We start from the raw sequence: 14,517 nt of genomic DNA on the forward strand, positions 1-14,517 counted from the left end.
AGTGCTAATTATCTGGTTTGATACGCCCACTACTTGGATTGCTTCTCCCGAGAGGGGTAGGTTAGGAACGTCCGCTGTTCTCACAGTCGAACGGGTAGCACCAGTGTCCAACAGAAAGGTGACATCATTTCCTTCAACCTTTCCTTCAATGTATGGCCCTGTCTGGTCTACCGGTAGGGATGCGCCAAGCACGCACTCCCCTTCCTCCCCCCTCAGGCCCCGTCAGTATTGATCATCACAGAGGAATGTATCATTCAACAGGAACTGTGAGGTTGCCTGATGTCTCTCATTCTGTCCTTCCCACCCTTCAACCCTCTCATTCTGTTTTCACCTGGAAAAGAGCAACGACAACAACACCACCACCCTTCTAGACAATCTCGCCAACCTCGGACTCAAACAACTTGTTAATACCCCCACACACCACGCAGGACACACTCTCGACCCCATCTTCACCTCCAGCAAACATATTTCCTTCAGTCACACCACAGCTCTCCAATGGACGGACCACAGCTGTGTTCACTTTGTCTACAAAAAGACCACAACCCACAACCATCCTCAACCTTCCCTGCGAAGAAACTGGAACAAAATCACCATCGACCAGATCTCCACATCGCTTCTTCAAAACCCCCCTGCCCACTCATCGAACCCCAACCAAGCAGCCATTAACCTCACTCAATGGCTAAGCAACACCGCGGACAACCTAGCACCTTTGAAAAAACGTCAAATCAAACCAGGCAGCAAAAACGCCCCCTGGTTCAACGAGGATCTTAAGAAATCCAAGAAACTCTGTCGCTCCCTTGAGAGAGCCTGGAAAAAAGACCCAAACACCAACACCAGGGACGCCTTCAAAAACGCCACCAGAATACACCACCAATTAATCCGGACTGCCAAGAAAACCGCTTTCAAAGACCGACTAGACAAAAACGCCCACAACAGCAAGGAACTATTCAACATTGTCAAAGAGTTTACCAACCCCACTGCCAACTCCAACGACATCACCCCCTCTCAAACCCTTTGCGACTCCCTAGCTTCGTTCTTCCACGACAAAATCGCAGACATCCACAACAGCTTTGACAACGAACCCGAAGACCAACCCACACAACCCACTGCCGTACCTTCACCACCCTTGAACATCCTTAATGACTGGAACCCAATCTCCACTGAGGACACCATCCGCCTGATGAACTCCATCCACTCAGGATCCCCACAGACCCTTGCCCTCACCACATCTTCAACAAAGCAGACTCCATCATAGCACCACACCTCCGAGATGTCATCAACTGCTCCCTCAACTCCGGCACCTTCCCAGAAAGCTGGAAACACGCCGAACTCCGCGCCCTTCTGAAAAAACCCACAGCTGACCCCACCGAACTCAAAAACTACCGCCCCATCTCGCTCCTTCCATTCCCGGCCAAAGTCATCGAGAAAGCTGTCAACAACCAGCTCGCCGCCTTCCTCGAAGCCAACAAATCCCTCGACTCCTCACAGTCCGGCTTCCGAGCCAAACACAGTACTGAGACCGCACTCATCGCAGCAACAGACGACATCCGTACTCTACTGGACAATGGAGACACAGTCGCCCTAATCCTCCTCGACCTCTCCGCAGCCTTCGACACAGTCTGTCATAACACCCTGTTACAACGACTCAGAAACATCGGAATCCAAGGAAAAGCACTGGAATGGATCACCTCATTCCTTGCCGGAAGAACTCAGAGAGTACGCCTCCCTCCATTCAAGTCAGAGGCCACAGAAGTCATCTGCGGCGTACCACAAGGATCTTCACTCAGCCCCACCCTCTTCAACGTTTACATGAGCCCCCTCGCGACCATCGCTCGCCAACACAACCTCAACATCATCTCCTACGCTGATGACACTCAACTGATCCTCTCACTCACCAAAGACCCAAACATCGCCAAAAACAACCTACATGAAGGAATGAAAGAGGTAGCCGAATGGATGAAGAATAGCCGTCTGAAACTGAATTCAGACAAAACAGAAGTCCTTATCTTAGGTACCTCCCCCTCCGCCTGGGACGACTCTTGGTGGCCAGAGGCCCTTGGAAAAGCACCCATCCCGAAGGATCACGCACGGAACCTAGGCGTCATCCTGGATTCCTCACTCTCGATGACCAGACAAGTCAACGCCGTCTCTTCATCTTGCTTCAACATTCTCCGCATGCTCAAAAAAACATTTCGCTGGATCCCCACCGAAACTAGAAAAACGGTCACCCACGCACTGGTCACAAGCCGCCTGGACTACGGAAACACCCTTTACGCCGGCACCACCGCAAAACTTCAGAAAAAACTCCAACGCATCCAGAACGCATCAGCTAGACTCATATTAGACATCCTGCGTAAAGAACACATTTCTGGTCACCTGAAAAACCTTCACTGGCTCCCCGTCAATAAGAGGATAACTTTCCGCCTCCTCACCCATGCACACAAAGCTCTTTACGAACTTGGACCCGATTGCCTCAATACACGTCTTTCCTTCTACACCCCCCCCCCCGCCAGCTGCGCTCTTCCAACCAAGCCCTTGCTGCTGTTCCCCGCGTCAACAAAACCACCATGGGAGGTAGATCATTCCCCTACCTAGCGGCCAAAACCTGGAACTCACTTCCCATGCACCTTCGACTCACCCAAAACCACCTAGCATTCAGAAAGCAACTTAAAACCTGGATATTCGAGAAGTAATTCCCCACCCCTCTTCAAGCGCCTTGAGACCCTCTGGGTATGTAGCGCGCTATATAAATTTACTGACTTGACTTGACTTGACATTCTTATAATAAGGTCTAGGAGCTCTAGGCAATGGAGGTGGATTTACCTGTTGCTGATTCTTTCGTGGCCCCTCTTTCTGCACCTGTGGATTTAAACCATTTATGGGGGCATTACCAGCCTGCAAATGTGGACACTCGTCTCTCCAATGCCCTATCTGCCCGCACCCGTGACAGGGGAATTTCTTCTTAGCCTCTTCTTTACTCATTTTTACTCGAGGTTTCCCTCCCCCCCCCAGAGTTTGTGTTCGGAGCATTGCTATTCATTTTATTTAACTGTTTCTCTTGTTGCTCAGCCAATTTTACCTGTGCCCACATTACTTTCTCCTTCAGGGCCTTCTTTTTGTTCTCCATTTCATCCTCACAGTACTTGGCGTACTTGAGGACATCATCTATGGGCTTTCCCTGCCAACAGATTTTATTATCTATAATCCACTGGGATATTTCCGGTCTCAACCCTAACACGAATCGATAAATGAAATGAGTCATGTCCTTCATTTCAATATTATCGATGCCACTGTAGGTCTTGAATACCTGCAATAGCCTCTCATAATATGAGTGAACTGTTTCATTATGGTCCTGGGTAGTTCTATCTATTCGAGTCCAATCTGTTTCCTTTGCTGGCACCTTGTCTTTTAGATATTGTATGACTTGGTCATATTTCCTCATTACATCTGGGGAAGGAGCTCCAGTTTGGGAGTCTCTTGGTAATTCTTCACTGGGCCAATTAATGGCTATCTTACAATCAGTCCATAAATCTACAGGAACTACAATGTCAAAGAACCCATCCAGGTCCTTTAGGAGACATTTTTGGACTTTCACAAACCGCTCCACCTGTCTATACCACTCCACTGGCTTCTCCTTCAATCTTGGGAAGTCGTTGGTAAACTACACAATGTCATGCCGGGACCACGGGACATGCACATATTTCCCACCTGGCACTTCCCTCATAGGATACAGTTTTTCTGCTTGGCCTACTTCTTTTAACACGAATTCAGAAGCTTTTGGTTTTACCCTACTGTCTTCCTTTTTCTTTGCCCACCTGGCTTTCCATTTATCCAGATCTCCCCACTTCTGCAGTATGTTTAACAATTCCTTTATCTGAGTTTTCTTTCCTGACACATTCATGTTTTACAAATCCTTGTCTGAGAATTCTGCCCTATACGGTTTCTGCAGGACTTTGGATCGACTTACATCAATCCCCATGTCCGCAGCAGCGTCCATTAGTTTTTCATGAAGTACTCTAGTGTTCCGGGTAAGGCTTTTGCTGATAAACGACAACTCCTCTTCGCTAAGAGTATTTAATCTGTCTAATCCCACATTTCCGGCCATTAATTCCTCCATTTCTATCCTTAGTCTGTAAATATCCAAAGGTTTAGGCGGGGAAGTTTCTCGATCCATTTCTTTAGTCCATCTATCTAGTTCTTCTGGAGTCACCACTGTGGCACTCCGGATCCCTGATGTTGTTTCGATTAGGACTTCCCTGGCTTTAGCCTGACTCCCTGACCGAGATTCACTGGTACTAGGTTCTCTTATGGGCAGATCCATCAGTGAGATTACAGACTCACATTCGCTTGCCTGGTCATCAACGATGAGTAGCTCTTTTCTGGGGGGAGCTGGAATGGGAGTAATGGCTGGAGTTTTAGGACTAGCCTGTCTATCCCCATAAAGGGGTATAGCAGGACCGATAGTTACAGGGATTGTCAGGGCATCAGGACTGGGATGTATCTGAGCTATAGTCTGAATCAGATCATTTCTTTGCTTAATCAGGGCATCCCTTTCTCGCTCTTGTAAAACTCTTTCAGATGAGTTATCATGCATTATTTGGGGCACCAAAGGAGGGTATATATTCGGGGCAGTGGGAATGGCTGACCCTGGTCTATCCTCACCAAAAGGTCGGTAATTTGGAACTGCTGTACTAGGTCTGCAAAAGTCATCACTATTACTGGGTTTGCTACCAATGCCAGCTACATCTGTCTCGCTAGCCCTTCTACTTCTGGAATGGTGGAGAAAAGGATTTTTTGAACTTAGAGTTCCTGAAGCTTCAGCATAAGGAGGTGGATTTTTCATCAATAAATCCTCCAGATATTCATCCTCCGAATCCCCCATGGCCATTAAATGTCGATTTTTCTCTGTCTTTTTTCCACCTGCTAGTTCGGTTACCCCAAACATCGGAAACAGTCCCTCAACCATCATATTCTGTCTCCACTGCTTCATTTTCTGCTCCTTTGTTTCCCGATGTAATTTTGGATACCATTTGCTCACTCCTTTATCCATTCGGGGTCTGTCTCACTCTAGAGCCTCAATTTCCCATTCCTCTAAAGCTTCATACTGCGTTAGTCTAGGTAGGGGGTGTAATTCATTCATTCGGGTTCTCAAGTTAAACAAGATTCTACCATTAAAAGTACCATCGAGAGGAAAAGCTAGGACTCCGTCATCTTCAGTGTATTTTACCCAATTTTCTAACCACACACAAGTATGGTACCCTTTATCAAACATCATGAATGAGGCGGGAGTATTAGGAGGGGGATTGATCACTCCCTCTCTTGTTTGAATGGGCTTGTCTTTCTTGAAATAATTCTTTATCTTTTCGGAAAAATACATTTTTCTCTTAACTCCGTACATATTGTGAGGTCTACCTCTGCTCATCAACTCCTTATGACAACCTAGATTCCTTGGATCTGGTAAAAATTCAGGATACCACATACACCTCTCGTAACAGTTTATAAGCTCGGTTCGCTCAATTTTGTTTACGTATCGGCTTCCAATGCTAATGCGTCTTTCAACTTTCAGCAACCAATCAGCACTGAGGTTGCAAAACCTGTCAACCAATGGGTGTGCGGCCCCTTCGTGAGACGCGGCTCACTCTGCGGCACTCACCCCTCCTTTACAATTCTGGCTTCGCTACACACCCACTGGCTCCACCAATACCAGCGCGGCACGGAGTGACGTCAGCGCAGCCTTGCGACCGACTCCCTCCTTTACAAGGTAACGGAAACTTTGAATTTTTCTTAAAGTGCTAGTGCAGATTTTAGTTAACAACGTAAAACGTTTGCCACTGTGCTTGAGGGTTTTAGAAAGAAAGAGAGTTTTTCTTTTACTGCAAGTAAACCACTTTTGTCTACTTTTCATTCAATATGGATAGATCCCTTCCGCCTATCCTTTTCACACAAGCAATAGGGAACCTGCTACTCTTTTGACTAATCCACTTCTTTCCGGGATATATACTAAGTCAATTTTCACCAATGTCCTCCCTTGCTGCCACTCAAGCTCCAAAAACCTATTACTCCTGCCGTCTGTGACCCTTACTAGGTGATATCACAACGAGAGTTTCACCCTGGTTTTGGTAGCTAACATTTACACATCAATAGAAAAAAATCCTAATTAGTGCTTCCAGTTCTGCCTAACCATGCACTAATCTCCCTCCTAGCCAATGACCTCACAGCCAAGTGGATTCTACTCACCACTTGCTATTTCTTTTCCCCGGAGATCCCCACAACATAAAACAATTACTCACAATTGGTTAGTAATATACTCAATATTTCATGAAATATAATAAACTTATTCTATGACATTTAAATGAAACAACAATCCTTTTTATAGCAGCATATATATAAAAAAAATCAGCAGCACATTTTAATTTTCACGGTTCAACAGTAACTCTCTTATCTACCTATCCTAACTAGTCCTAACCATAGCTCTGCTACCAGAAAATACTGATAGAGCGCGCAGGTCACCCGGCTCAGAGTTTACCAGATTTTCACGCAATTGGGCCCATGACGTGATTACAGATACAATTTTGTAAGTCGGGTGATTTTACACGCCCCTATCAGTATTCTATGTGTGTTTACTGTAACACTATTACCATAGCACCTGACTTACCACAGGTACTTTCTCTTCCTGATGGATCAGGAGCTGTTGAGAACAGGTGATATAATAACTCTAAACACTTAGTCTATTCATATAACATCACGTTTGTAATTTTCTGAATGACCACAGACACCTGAGGCGTTTTAAAGTCTTTATATAAGAATGTAAAATTTAAAGTGACAAAAGTATAAGGCAAATACTGATAAAGACATCAACAAGCAGAATCACAAAGATTATGTAACTATAAATGAGGGAGGATATCATTGAGGGCAATTGGGTTTCTATAGGGTAAGGGTAACAGGGAACATGCTATTCAGTTTAGGCTTAAACTAGGGACGGTAAATTCAAAACACATTAATTGGTGAATTTCCATAGCCTATTATTATTATTATTATTATTATTATTATTAACAAGTTATATATAGCGCATGGTTACCCTTGGGCATCCCCGCGCTGATCCAGAAGGAAACACTGCCACTATAGACACCAGAACTAGACCGTGAATAGATGAGTTTTTAAAAGTTTACGGAACCGAAGAAGGCTCGTTTCCGAGCGTAAGTGCAAAGGGAGAGAATTCCAGAGGGTGGCCACATTTATGGAGAATCTTCTGCCACCGGTTCTTGCCTTCCTCACCCTCATGACCTGCAGCAGGTGTTGATGGTCAGAACGAAGGGAGCGGGAGGCCTTGTAAGGTTGAACCATATCCCCTAGGATAGGTGGGCCTTTCCCCTGCAGAATTTTGTGGGCCATGCAGAGTGACTTAAATTTCACCCTCTCTCTGACAGGGAGCCAGTGTAGCGCCTTCAACGCGGGGCGAGCAGATTGACGCCTAGGGAGGCCCGTCAGGAGCCTGGCGGCCGTGTTCTGCACTTGTTGCAGTTTGTTCAGGGTGGATTCTGGAGCACCCAGGAACAATGCGTTGCTGAAGTCCAGCCGCGAGATGATAAGCCCCTGAATGAGTAACCTCCTGGAGGCCACTGGAAGGAGAGGTAAGATCTTCCGGGCTGATCGAAGCAGGCCAAAACACACGCCAGCGGTCTTTTTTGCGTGTGTTTTAAAGGAGAGGTCCTGCTCGAGCCACACCCCCAGGCTCTTGATCTCCTGCTTGGGGGTGGGTCCTGGTCCCAGGCAATTGGGCCAGCTGCTGGGAGATAAAGATGGAGAGGAATTCCCCAGCAGCATCAGTTCCGTTTTGGAGCCGTTAAGCTTGAGAGCTGAGCTGCACATCCATGTGAAGATCTTATCCAGACACGTGTGGAGCCGGTCGGGATGGTAAGCCGACTGGGAAAGGCCTACCACCAACTGGGTATCATCAGCGTAGCTGATGATCTTGATACCCAGAGGCAGTACCACACTCTCCAGGGGGGCCATATAAACGTTGAATAAAGTAGGGCTCAACGATGAGCCCTGTGGCACACCACACTGGAGAGGTACTGAGGATGATTTCTCGTGGCCTTCCCACACCTCAAAAGTCCGGCCTTCCAAAAAAGAAGCGAACCACTTAAGGGCCGTCCCAGAGACCCCCACCCCCAACAGCCGTTGGAGAAGCACCTGATGGTCTACGGTGTCAAAAGCAGCACTGAGGTCCAGGAGGATCACTGCCACCGATCCCCCTGAATCCAAAATGCTCCTAGTATTCTCCACAACTGCCAGCAGGGCAGTATCAGTACCCTGACCGGGGCAAAAACCCGTTTGGGAGACGCCCAGAAGGGAGTTGGCCTCCAAGAAGCCCGATAGGCGACTATTCACCAGCTTCTCCGCCACCTTACTGAGGCCGGGGAGCAGGGAGATAGGCCTAAAGTTGGTAAGGTCGGCTGGGTCCAGGTTGGGCTTCTTCAAAAGAGCCTTAACAACCGCTCCTTTCCAACTAGGGTGTACCACTCCCTGGGTGAGAGATAGGTTTATAAGGTCCGTCACTGGGCCGCCGATGGTAGGGGCTACCTGCTTCAGATATTTCATGGGTGCAGGATCTTTCGGAGAACCACTTTTCATGGTTGCCATGACTGTCAGAACTTCCTCCAGAGTGACAGGACCAAAAGAAACCAACTCTGCTGATCGCACCATGGGCTGAGGGCTTGCGCTACCACCAGAGGAGACGTCCTCGGATAGCCGTGGGAGAGATGCAAGGATGTTATCAATTTTGGCCTATAAGTGATTCAAACCCTAATCTTAGTCTATCTAACTTAGATCCTAAATATTCATCACACTTTATTTAAGCAAACACAGTTTCAATATGCCCTACAGGAAAGGGGAAAAAATGGAACATGCTAACAAACAATTTGCAAATGCATCAGTAGAGAGAACAGAGAGAAATATCATGGGCATAGAGGCTTTATTAAAGAGCAGGAAGGAAAGGATAGCAGACGGACACCCACAGGTATATTTACCTAGGATAGGAATGAGGACTAACCCTGGCCACGGGTCAGCTTCGGGAAAGAACGAGGACAAGGACCCTCAAGGATTTAGGATGCCAGAAGGTGAGCAGGTACAGCTCACGGAAAATCAGGACAGGATACCCCTCAGGATTTGGGTCAGGACTGGGCTCACCAAAGGGCACGACCAACACCTGCAGCTTCGGATGCAACGCCTGCGCTACCCCCTCACTGCACGGAATCCGCCAGTAACCCCGATTGGGTTCTCGAATCTCCCAGCAAAGTGCTTCGCCAGCACTTAGGACTATTTCCACCCCTTGGAGTTTGTGGAAAATTCGGACAGAGCGCTCCGCAGCTCTCTGTATCAATCACCTATAGAGTCGTGGGGTCGGTGACAGGTCAGCTATTCGGACAAGTCGGACAATTTTTCCTAACTAACTAGGCTAGATATACCCTTTTTGGGTCCCCAGACCACCCACAAATGTTGCAAGTGACAGGGTCCCAACTTACGATTGGTCAGGAGAGGCGATTAGGTCATTATTACCTCCTAAAATTCTACGTTCCCATGATGAATATTAAAATTTCATACCCGCCCCTTACATTCCTGTTCCCAGGCATACGTGTAGAAGAAGACAATGGTGTACACAGTGGAAAGAAACAAATGTAACAATTTTAGGTGGAATCCAGCATCTTCTCCCAGGACAGAGGTGTGTTCCCAGGCGCATCTTGCTTCAGAAGCCAGCTGGCTTGATTCTGCTTCTGCGCTGTGTGGGTTTTCCCTCATCACATGACAGGGTCGGAACAGGTTTCAAATATGGAGTTACCCCCTCTCCCAGGCCCATGGAAGCGTGGTACATGAAAAGTAAGCGAAAACAAATTAATAACACAGAAAAATAGAATACACTGTACACCATGATAATCTACACTGCACCCCTTACTTCATAATAACTATAGCAATTAAGGATTAAGCAGAAATAGACAGAAATGCAAAGCAGCGTAGGCAAGCAGGACGCGTGGTTAAAAATAAGCGGCCATGTCAGCTACAATGCGCATGAGCGAACTCTCCCTCCAAATCTGCGAGTGCGTCACATCACATGGGTATGACCGACGCATGCGCAGACTGATTTTCTGCGAAGCGGCCATTCTGTAGTATGCAAGCGGAGTTAAGATTAGTGAACACATATGCAAGCATCTCTAGGACACCCGCGTGTACTGTAAAAGTGTAATATTAATGACAAACACGATTGTTTAGTACTATTACAAGTTAACGAGGTTCATGAGAAGGAGCAAGTCGCTTTACGTGCGAATTCTCACTCCATCATGCCCACTGCACAAAAACATCGAAGTTCCAGCGTTTCCTAGTCAGCAACAACCACTATCAGTACACTGTACTTCCGATTGGTCTGAAGTCTGCACTCAGGACGTTTTCGAAATGCATGGCGGTGGTGGCAGCGCACCTGAGGAAGAACAAGGTATTTGTCTACCCGTACCTGGACGATTGGTTGTTCAAAGCCTCCACCTTCCAGGAAGCGCAATTGCATTTCAACAGGGCGGCTGTTCTGTTGAACCAAGTGGATCTGCAAATCAACTTGTCCAAGTCTGTCCCGACTCCTGTTCAGTGTCTGCAGTACTTGGGAGCCTCCATCGATACTCTCAGAGCAAGCGTGTGTCCTTCGGAGGAGCGACGCTTATTGATCCTTCGGAAGGCTCAGAGTCTCATGACCGTTCCTTCAACGACTGTGAGGACAGTGTCATCTCTCCTGGGATCAATGGCTTCTTGCATTTTCCTCACACCACATGCACGCCTCCACATGAGACCGCTGCAGGAATGTCTGGAGGATCAATGGGACCAGAAGAGAGGGAGCTGGGAGGACAGGATCACACTGTGTCAGCACACTCAGCAGTCCCTGAAGTGGTGGTGTTCAGCAGAGAATCTCCTCAAGGGGGTTCCATTCCACAAGGACATTCCAATACAAACCATTGTGACGGATGCTTCTCTCCAGGGCTGGGGAGTGCATTCAGGCCATCTGCAGATCCAAGGAACGTGGTCACAGGCGGAGTCCACATATTATATCAATTTTCTGGAACATAGGCTGTTCATTTGGCACTGATAGCCTTTCATCCGTCCTTCCGGACCAACTCCCTGCTTGTACAGACGGACAATACGACCACAATGTATTACCTCAACAAGCAGGGGGGCTCGAGATCGCGCACACTGTCTCAGGAAGCGCAAGGGATCTGGTCCTGGCTGCTAGCCAGAGGTCCGATGATAACGGCCACCCATCTTCCAGGTGTGCAGAATGCTCAGGCGGACGCATTCAGCAGGCTCGTTCAGGAAAACGACGAGTGGGTCCTAAACGACGAGGTGTTAGGAAACATCTTCGCAAGATGGCACACTCCAGAAATAGATCTGTTCGCCACCGCCGAAAACAGCAAATGCCGAGACTTCGCCTCCAGGTTTTACCAACCGGGGACTCTGGGGAATGCACTATGGATCAACTGGTCGAACAGCTTTCTGTACGCTTTTCCACCCAGCAGTGCTCATCAAGCTGTCTCAATCCAGAGAGCGAATTATCTTCATTGCTCCGGAGTGGCCTCGACAGTGGTGGTTCACAGACCTTCTCCACCGGTCTATCCAACCACATCTACAGCTTCCATGTCGGCCGGACCTTCTAACGAAGTTCGGGGGGCAGATGGTGCACCATAAAACTCTCATCGCTGAGGTTGGCGGCATGGCTCCTGAGATAGTACAGTATGGACACTTGAACTTGCCCGACAACTGCATGGAAATTATCAAGGAGGCTAAGAGACCATCCACCAGGACCTCCTATGTGTAGTAAATAGATTCCATTAGAGAAGTAGGTGCAGTTCAAATACTTCTTTATTCAAGATGTAGAGTAAAGCAAGAGCGAACACAACACTGCAGCAGCAACCAGTCAACTGCCACAGAATAGAATACAGAGCATAAACCAGCACAGAATGCACAAGAGGTGTATTCCATAAAGACTAAAAAGATAACCTAGCCAACTACTAATGTACTACACTATGCCTACAAGTGGAAAAGGTTCTGCATTTGGTGCACGTCCAAGAATGCTGACCCTACCTCCTGCAAGTAAGAGGTCATCCTTCCATACCTCCTGCTGCATTTAGGAAATGCCCTTCACAAAAATCCCTTTTCCAGATACCTGTAATTAAAGATTTTTTGGAGGGTTTGAAGAAGGTATTTTCCCCCGTTAGGCGTCCTTCACCTTTGTGGGAGCTGAATGTGGTGCTGTCAAGGTTGATGAAGGAGCCTTTTGAGCCTATTCATAAGGCTTCTCTACAGCATTTGTCCTGGAAGGCGGCTTTCCTTGTGGCTATAACATCGGCTCGCAGGGTGAGTGAGATTCAGGCTCTGTGTTGTCAACAGCCCTATACTATATTTCATGCTTCCAAGGTTGTCACGAGGACTCACCCTAAGTTTCTCCCTAAAGTGATATCTGATTTCCATGTCAACCAGACAATCACATTACCTACATTTTTTCAACATCCTTCCTCTCCGGCGGAGAGGTCCCTTCATTCACTTGATGTGAGGCGGGTGTTGAAATTCTACTTAGATAAGACCAAAAATATTCGTAGGTCAGATCAGTTGTTTGTGAATTACGGTTAAGTCAGGACTGGCCTTGCCACCTCCAAAAAGTCCATATCTAGGTGGATTGTGTCCTGTATACAACTATGTTACCAGAAGGCCAACAAGACTCTAGGGGGTAAGCCTAATTCGACTAGGGGCAAAGTGGCTACAGTGGCTTTGCTACATAACGTTCCTATTGCAGACATCTGTAGGGCGGCTACTTGGAAGTCTGTCCACACGTTTGCTAAACATTACTGCCTGGATTCTGATGCCAGGACAGATGCGCAAGTTGGGCAGGCTTCGCTTAGGAATTTATTTGATCAGTAAGGATTTTTCTTCTAGTTTTCTTCCACCGCTGGATTTAGTTGTTGGGATGGGTTTGCCATTCTAATCACAAATTAGGACTATACACAGAGATCCCCTACTACAGTAGTGAAGAATTTGCATTTGAATTCCACAAATGTGTAATTCAAAATCTTAGAGTCAGAATCGCACCCTCCCTTATTGACATCTAACGCACTTTTTGACCTAGATGGGTGAGGGTTGTATGAGCAGTCTCAGTGGCTGGTCAGAAACAAGTTCGACTACCAAAGAGACAGTATGCATTTTGACCCATTTGTTTGGCGAAAGGGCTGGCAGCTTATATTCTATTTCCCAAAAGGCCTTTTATGCCTCTGACATGAAAATGGTGGGATATCTCTAAGCGAGGTTTCAGCAGAGCATTGCGTGAAGGAGGTTCCGTTCCAGGGACTAATACACTTTCTCAAGTTTCTGATAAAATGGTCTTCCCAACTTGACTCCTTATAGTACGTTGAACGTTCAAATTGTGAATCGTAAAAGCACCAACTCTGCCACAGAAGCAATGGTTTCCCAAATGGCACCTTCAGCTAAAAGGACAGGTCTAAAATAGTTTTGTGTAATGTGCTTCAGTTGGGTAGAGGATTGCGGGGGGGGGGAGGGGGGGAGGAAGCAGTTGGTTGCCTCTAATGTTCGTGGTTCTCAACTTGATGCAGCGATGTTCACTCCAGGAGCCAGTATCTATATCCTAGAATTGGTGCTGTATTACGGTATGAAGATGACTAGGTTGCTGTCAGGGACCCATTCATTTAGGGGTGATTTGATGGTACAAAGTGCTCATTCCTGAGGCTACAGGTACAAGGTTTGTCCCTGGGTGTCTCTTAGTGGGAGGTGTCTTGGGTGATGTACACTGAATTCCTTTATTGCATTAGGAAAGGCCTCAAGATGTTAATGTTCAGAAAATTCTCTAACAGTTTATTAGCTAAAAAATCCAGTTTCTTGCCACAACTTTCCCTCTTCTTGTTTTTTTTTAATTTTTATTAAAGCTAAATGGGAAAAGACAGGGTGTGGGTCTAAGAATGCTCAATAAATCTTTTATTTTCTTCCTCACTCTAGCCCTGAAACAATGCGCGAGTTCCGTGGTGGAAGTTCAGGCCTGCTGAAATGTGGCAAGGGGACGACCTATGAGGGTGGAATGAGAGAGCCCGCTATTGCCTATTGGCCCGGACGCATCGCTCCAGGTACAGTATCATATGATACCATATTTAGTATTCTGTTTTAAAACGGAAGCAACAATCTGCATAATGAGAATCCTGCTATTGGACAGTACAGATGCCTGTAAAAAGTGTATTTCCCTAAACCGAGCCTTCTATGAGCCAAGGGTTGCTCTTTATGAGGTGAACTGAATAGGCTCACAGTTCCCTGTTCGTCAGTTACACTTCATGCAATTTCGTATGTTGTTTTCTATTGGAAGAGTCAACCGTGCTTTGCTGGGAAAGTCATTTCTAGGTACAATAAAGGCAAACATAGAGATGCGATGAAATGCCTCTTGTCCGGGATTGATATATTTAGATGAAATGCATTGCCTTATTAAGT

The 14,517-nt window shown here is 46.9% G+C and overlaps 1 protein-coding gene across 2 annotated transcripts in view; it reads left to right on the forward strand.

Annotated features, from left to right (window-relative positions):
- Nucleotides 1-14,517, forward strand: part of LOC147750916 (arylsulfatase A-like) — a 254,515-nt gene that overhangs the window by 211,954 nt on the left and 28,044 nt on the right. For both annotated transcript variants that reach the window (XM_086918825.1, XM_086918826.1), the window contains exon 6: nucleotides 14,038-14,162. In XM_086918825.1, the coding sequence (XP_086774951.1) occupies nucleotides 14,038-14,162 (125 nt within the window). The remainder of the gene's footprint in view (nucleotides 1-14,037; nucleotides 14,163-14,517) is intronic.

This window comes from Lissotriton vulgaris, chromosome 1_1 (genome assembly GCF_964263255.1).
Source record: "Lissotriton vulgaris chromosome 1_1, aLisVul1.2, whole genome shotgun sequence".
NCBI lineage: Eukaryota > Metazoa > Chordata > Amphibia > Caudata > Salamandridae > Lissotriton > Lissotriton vulgaris.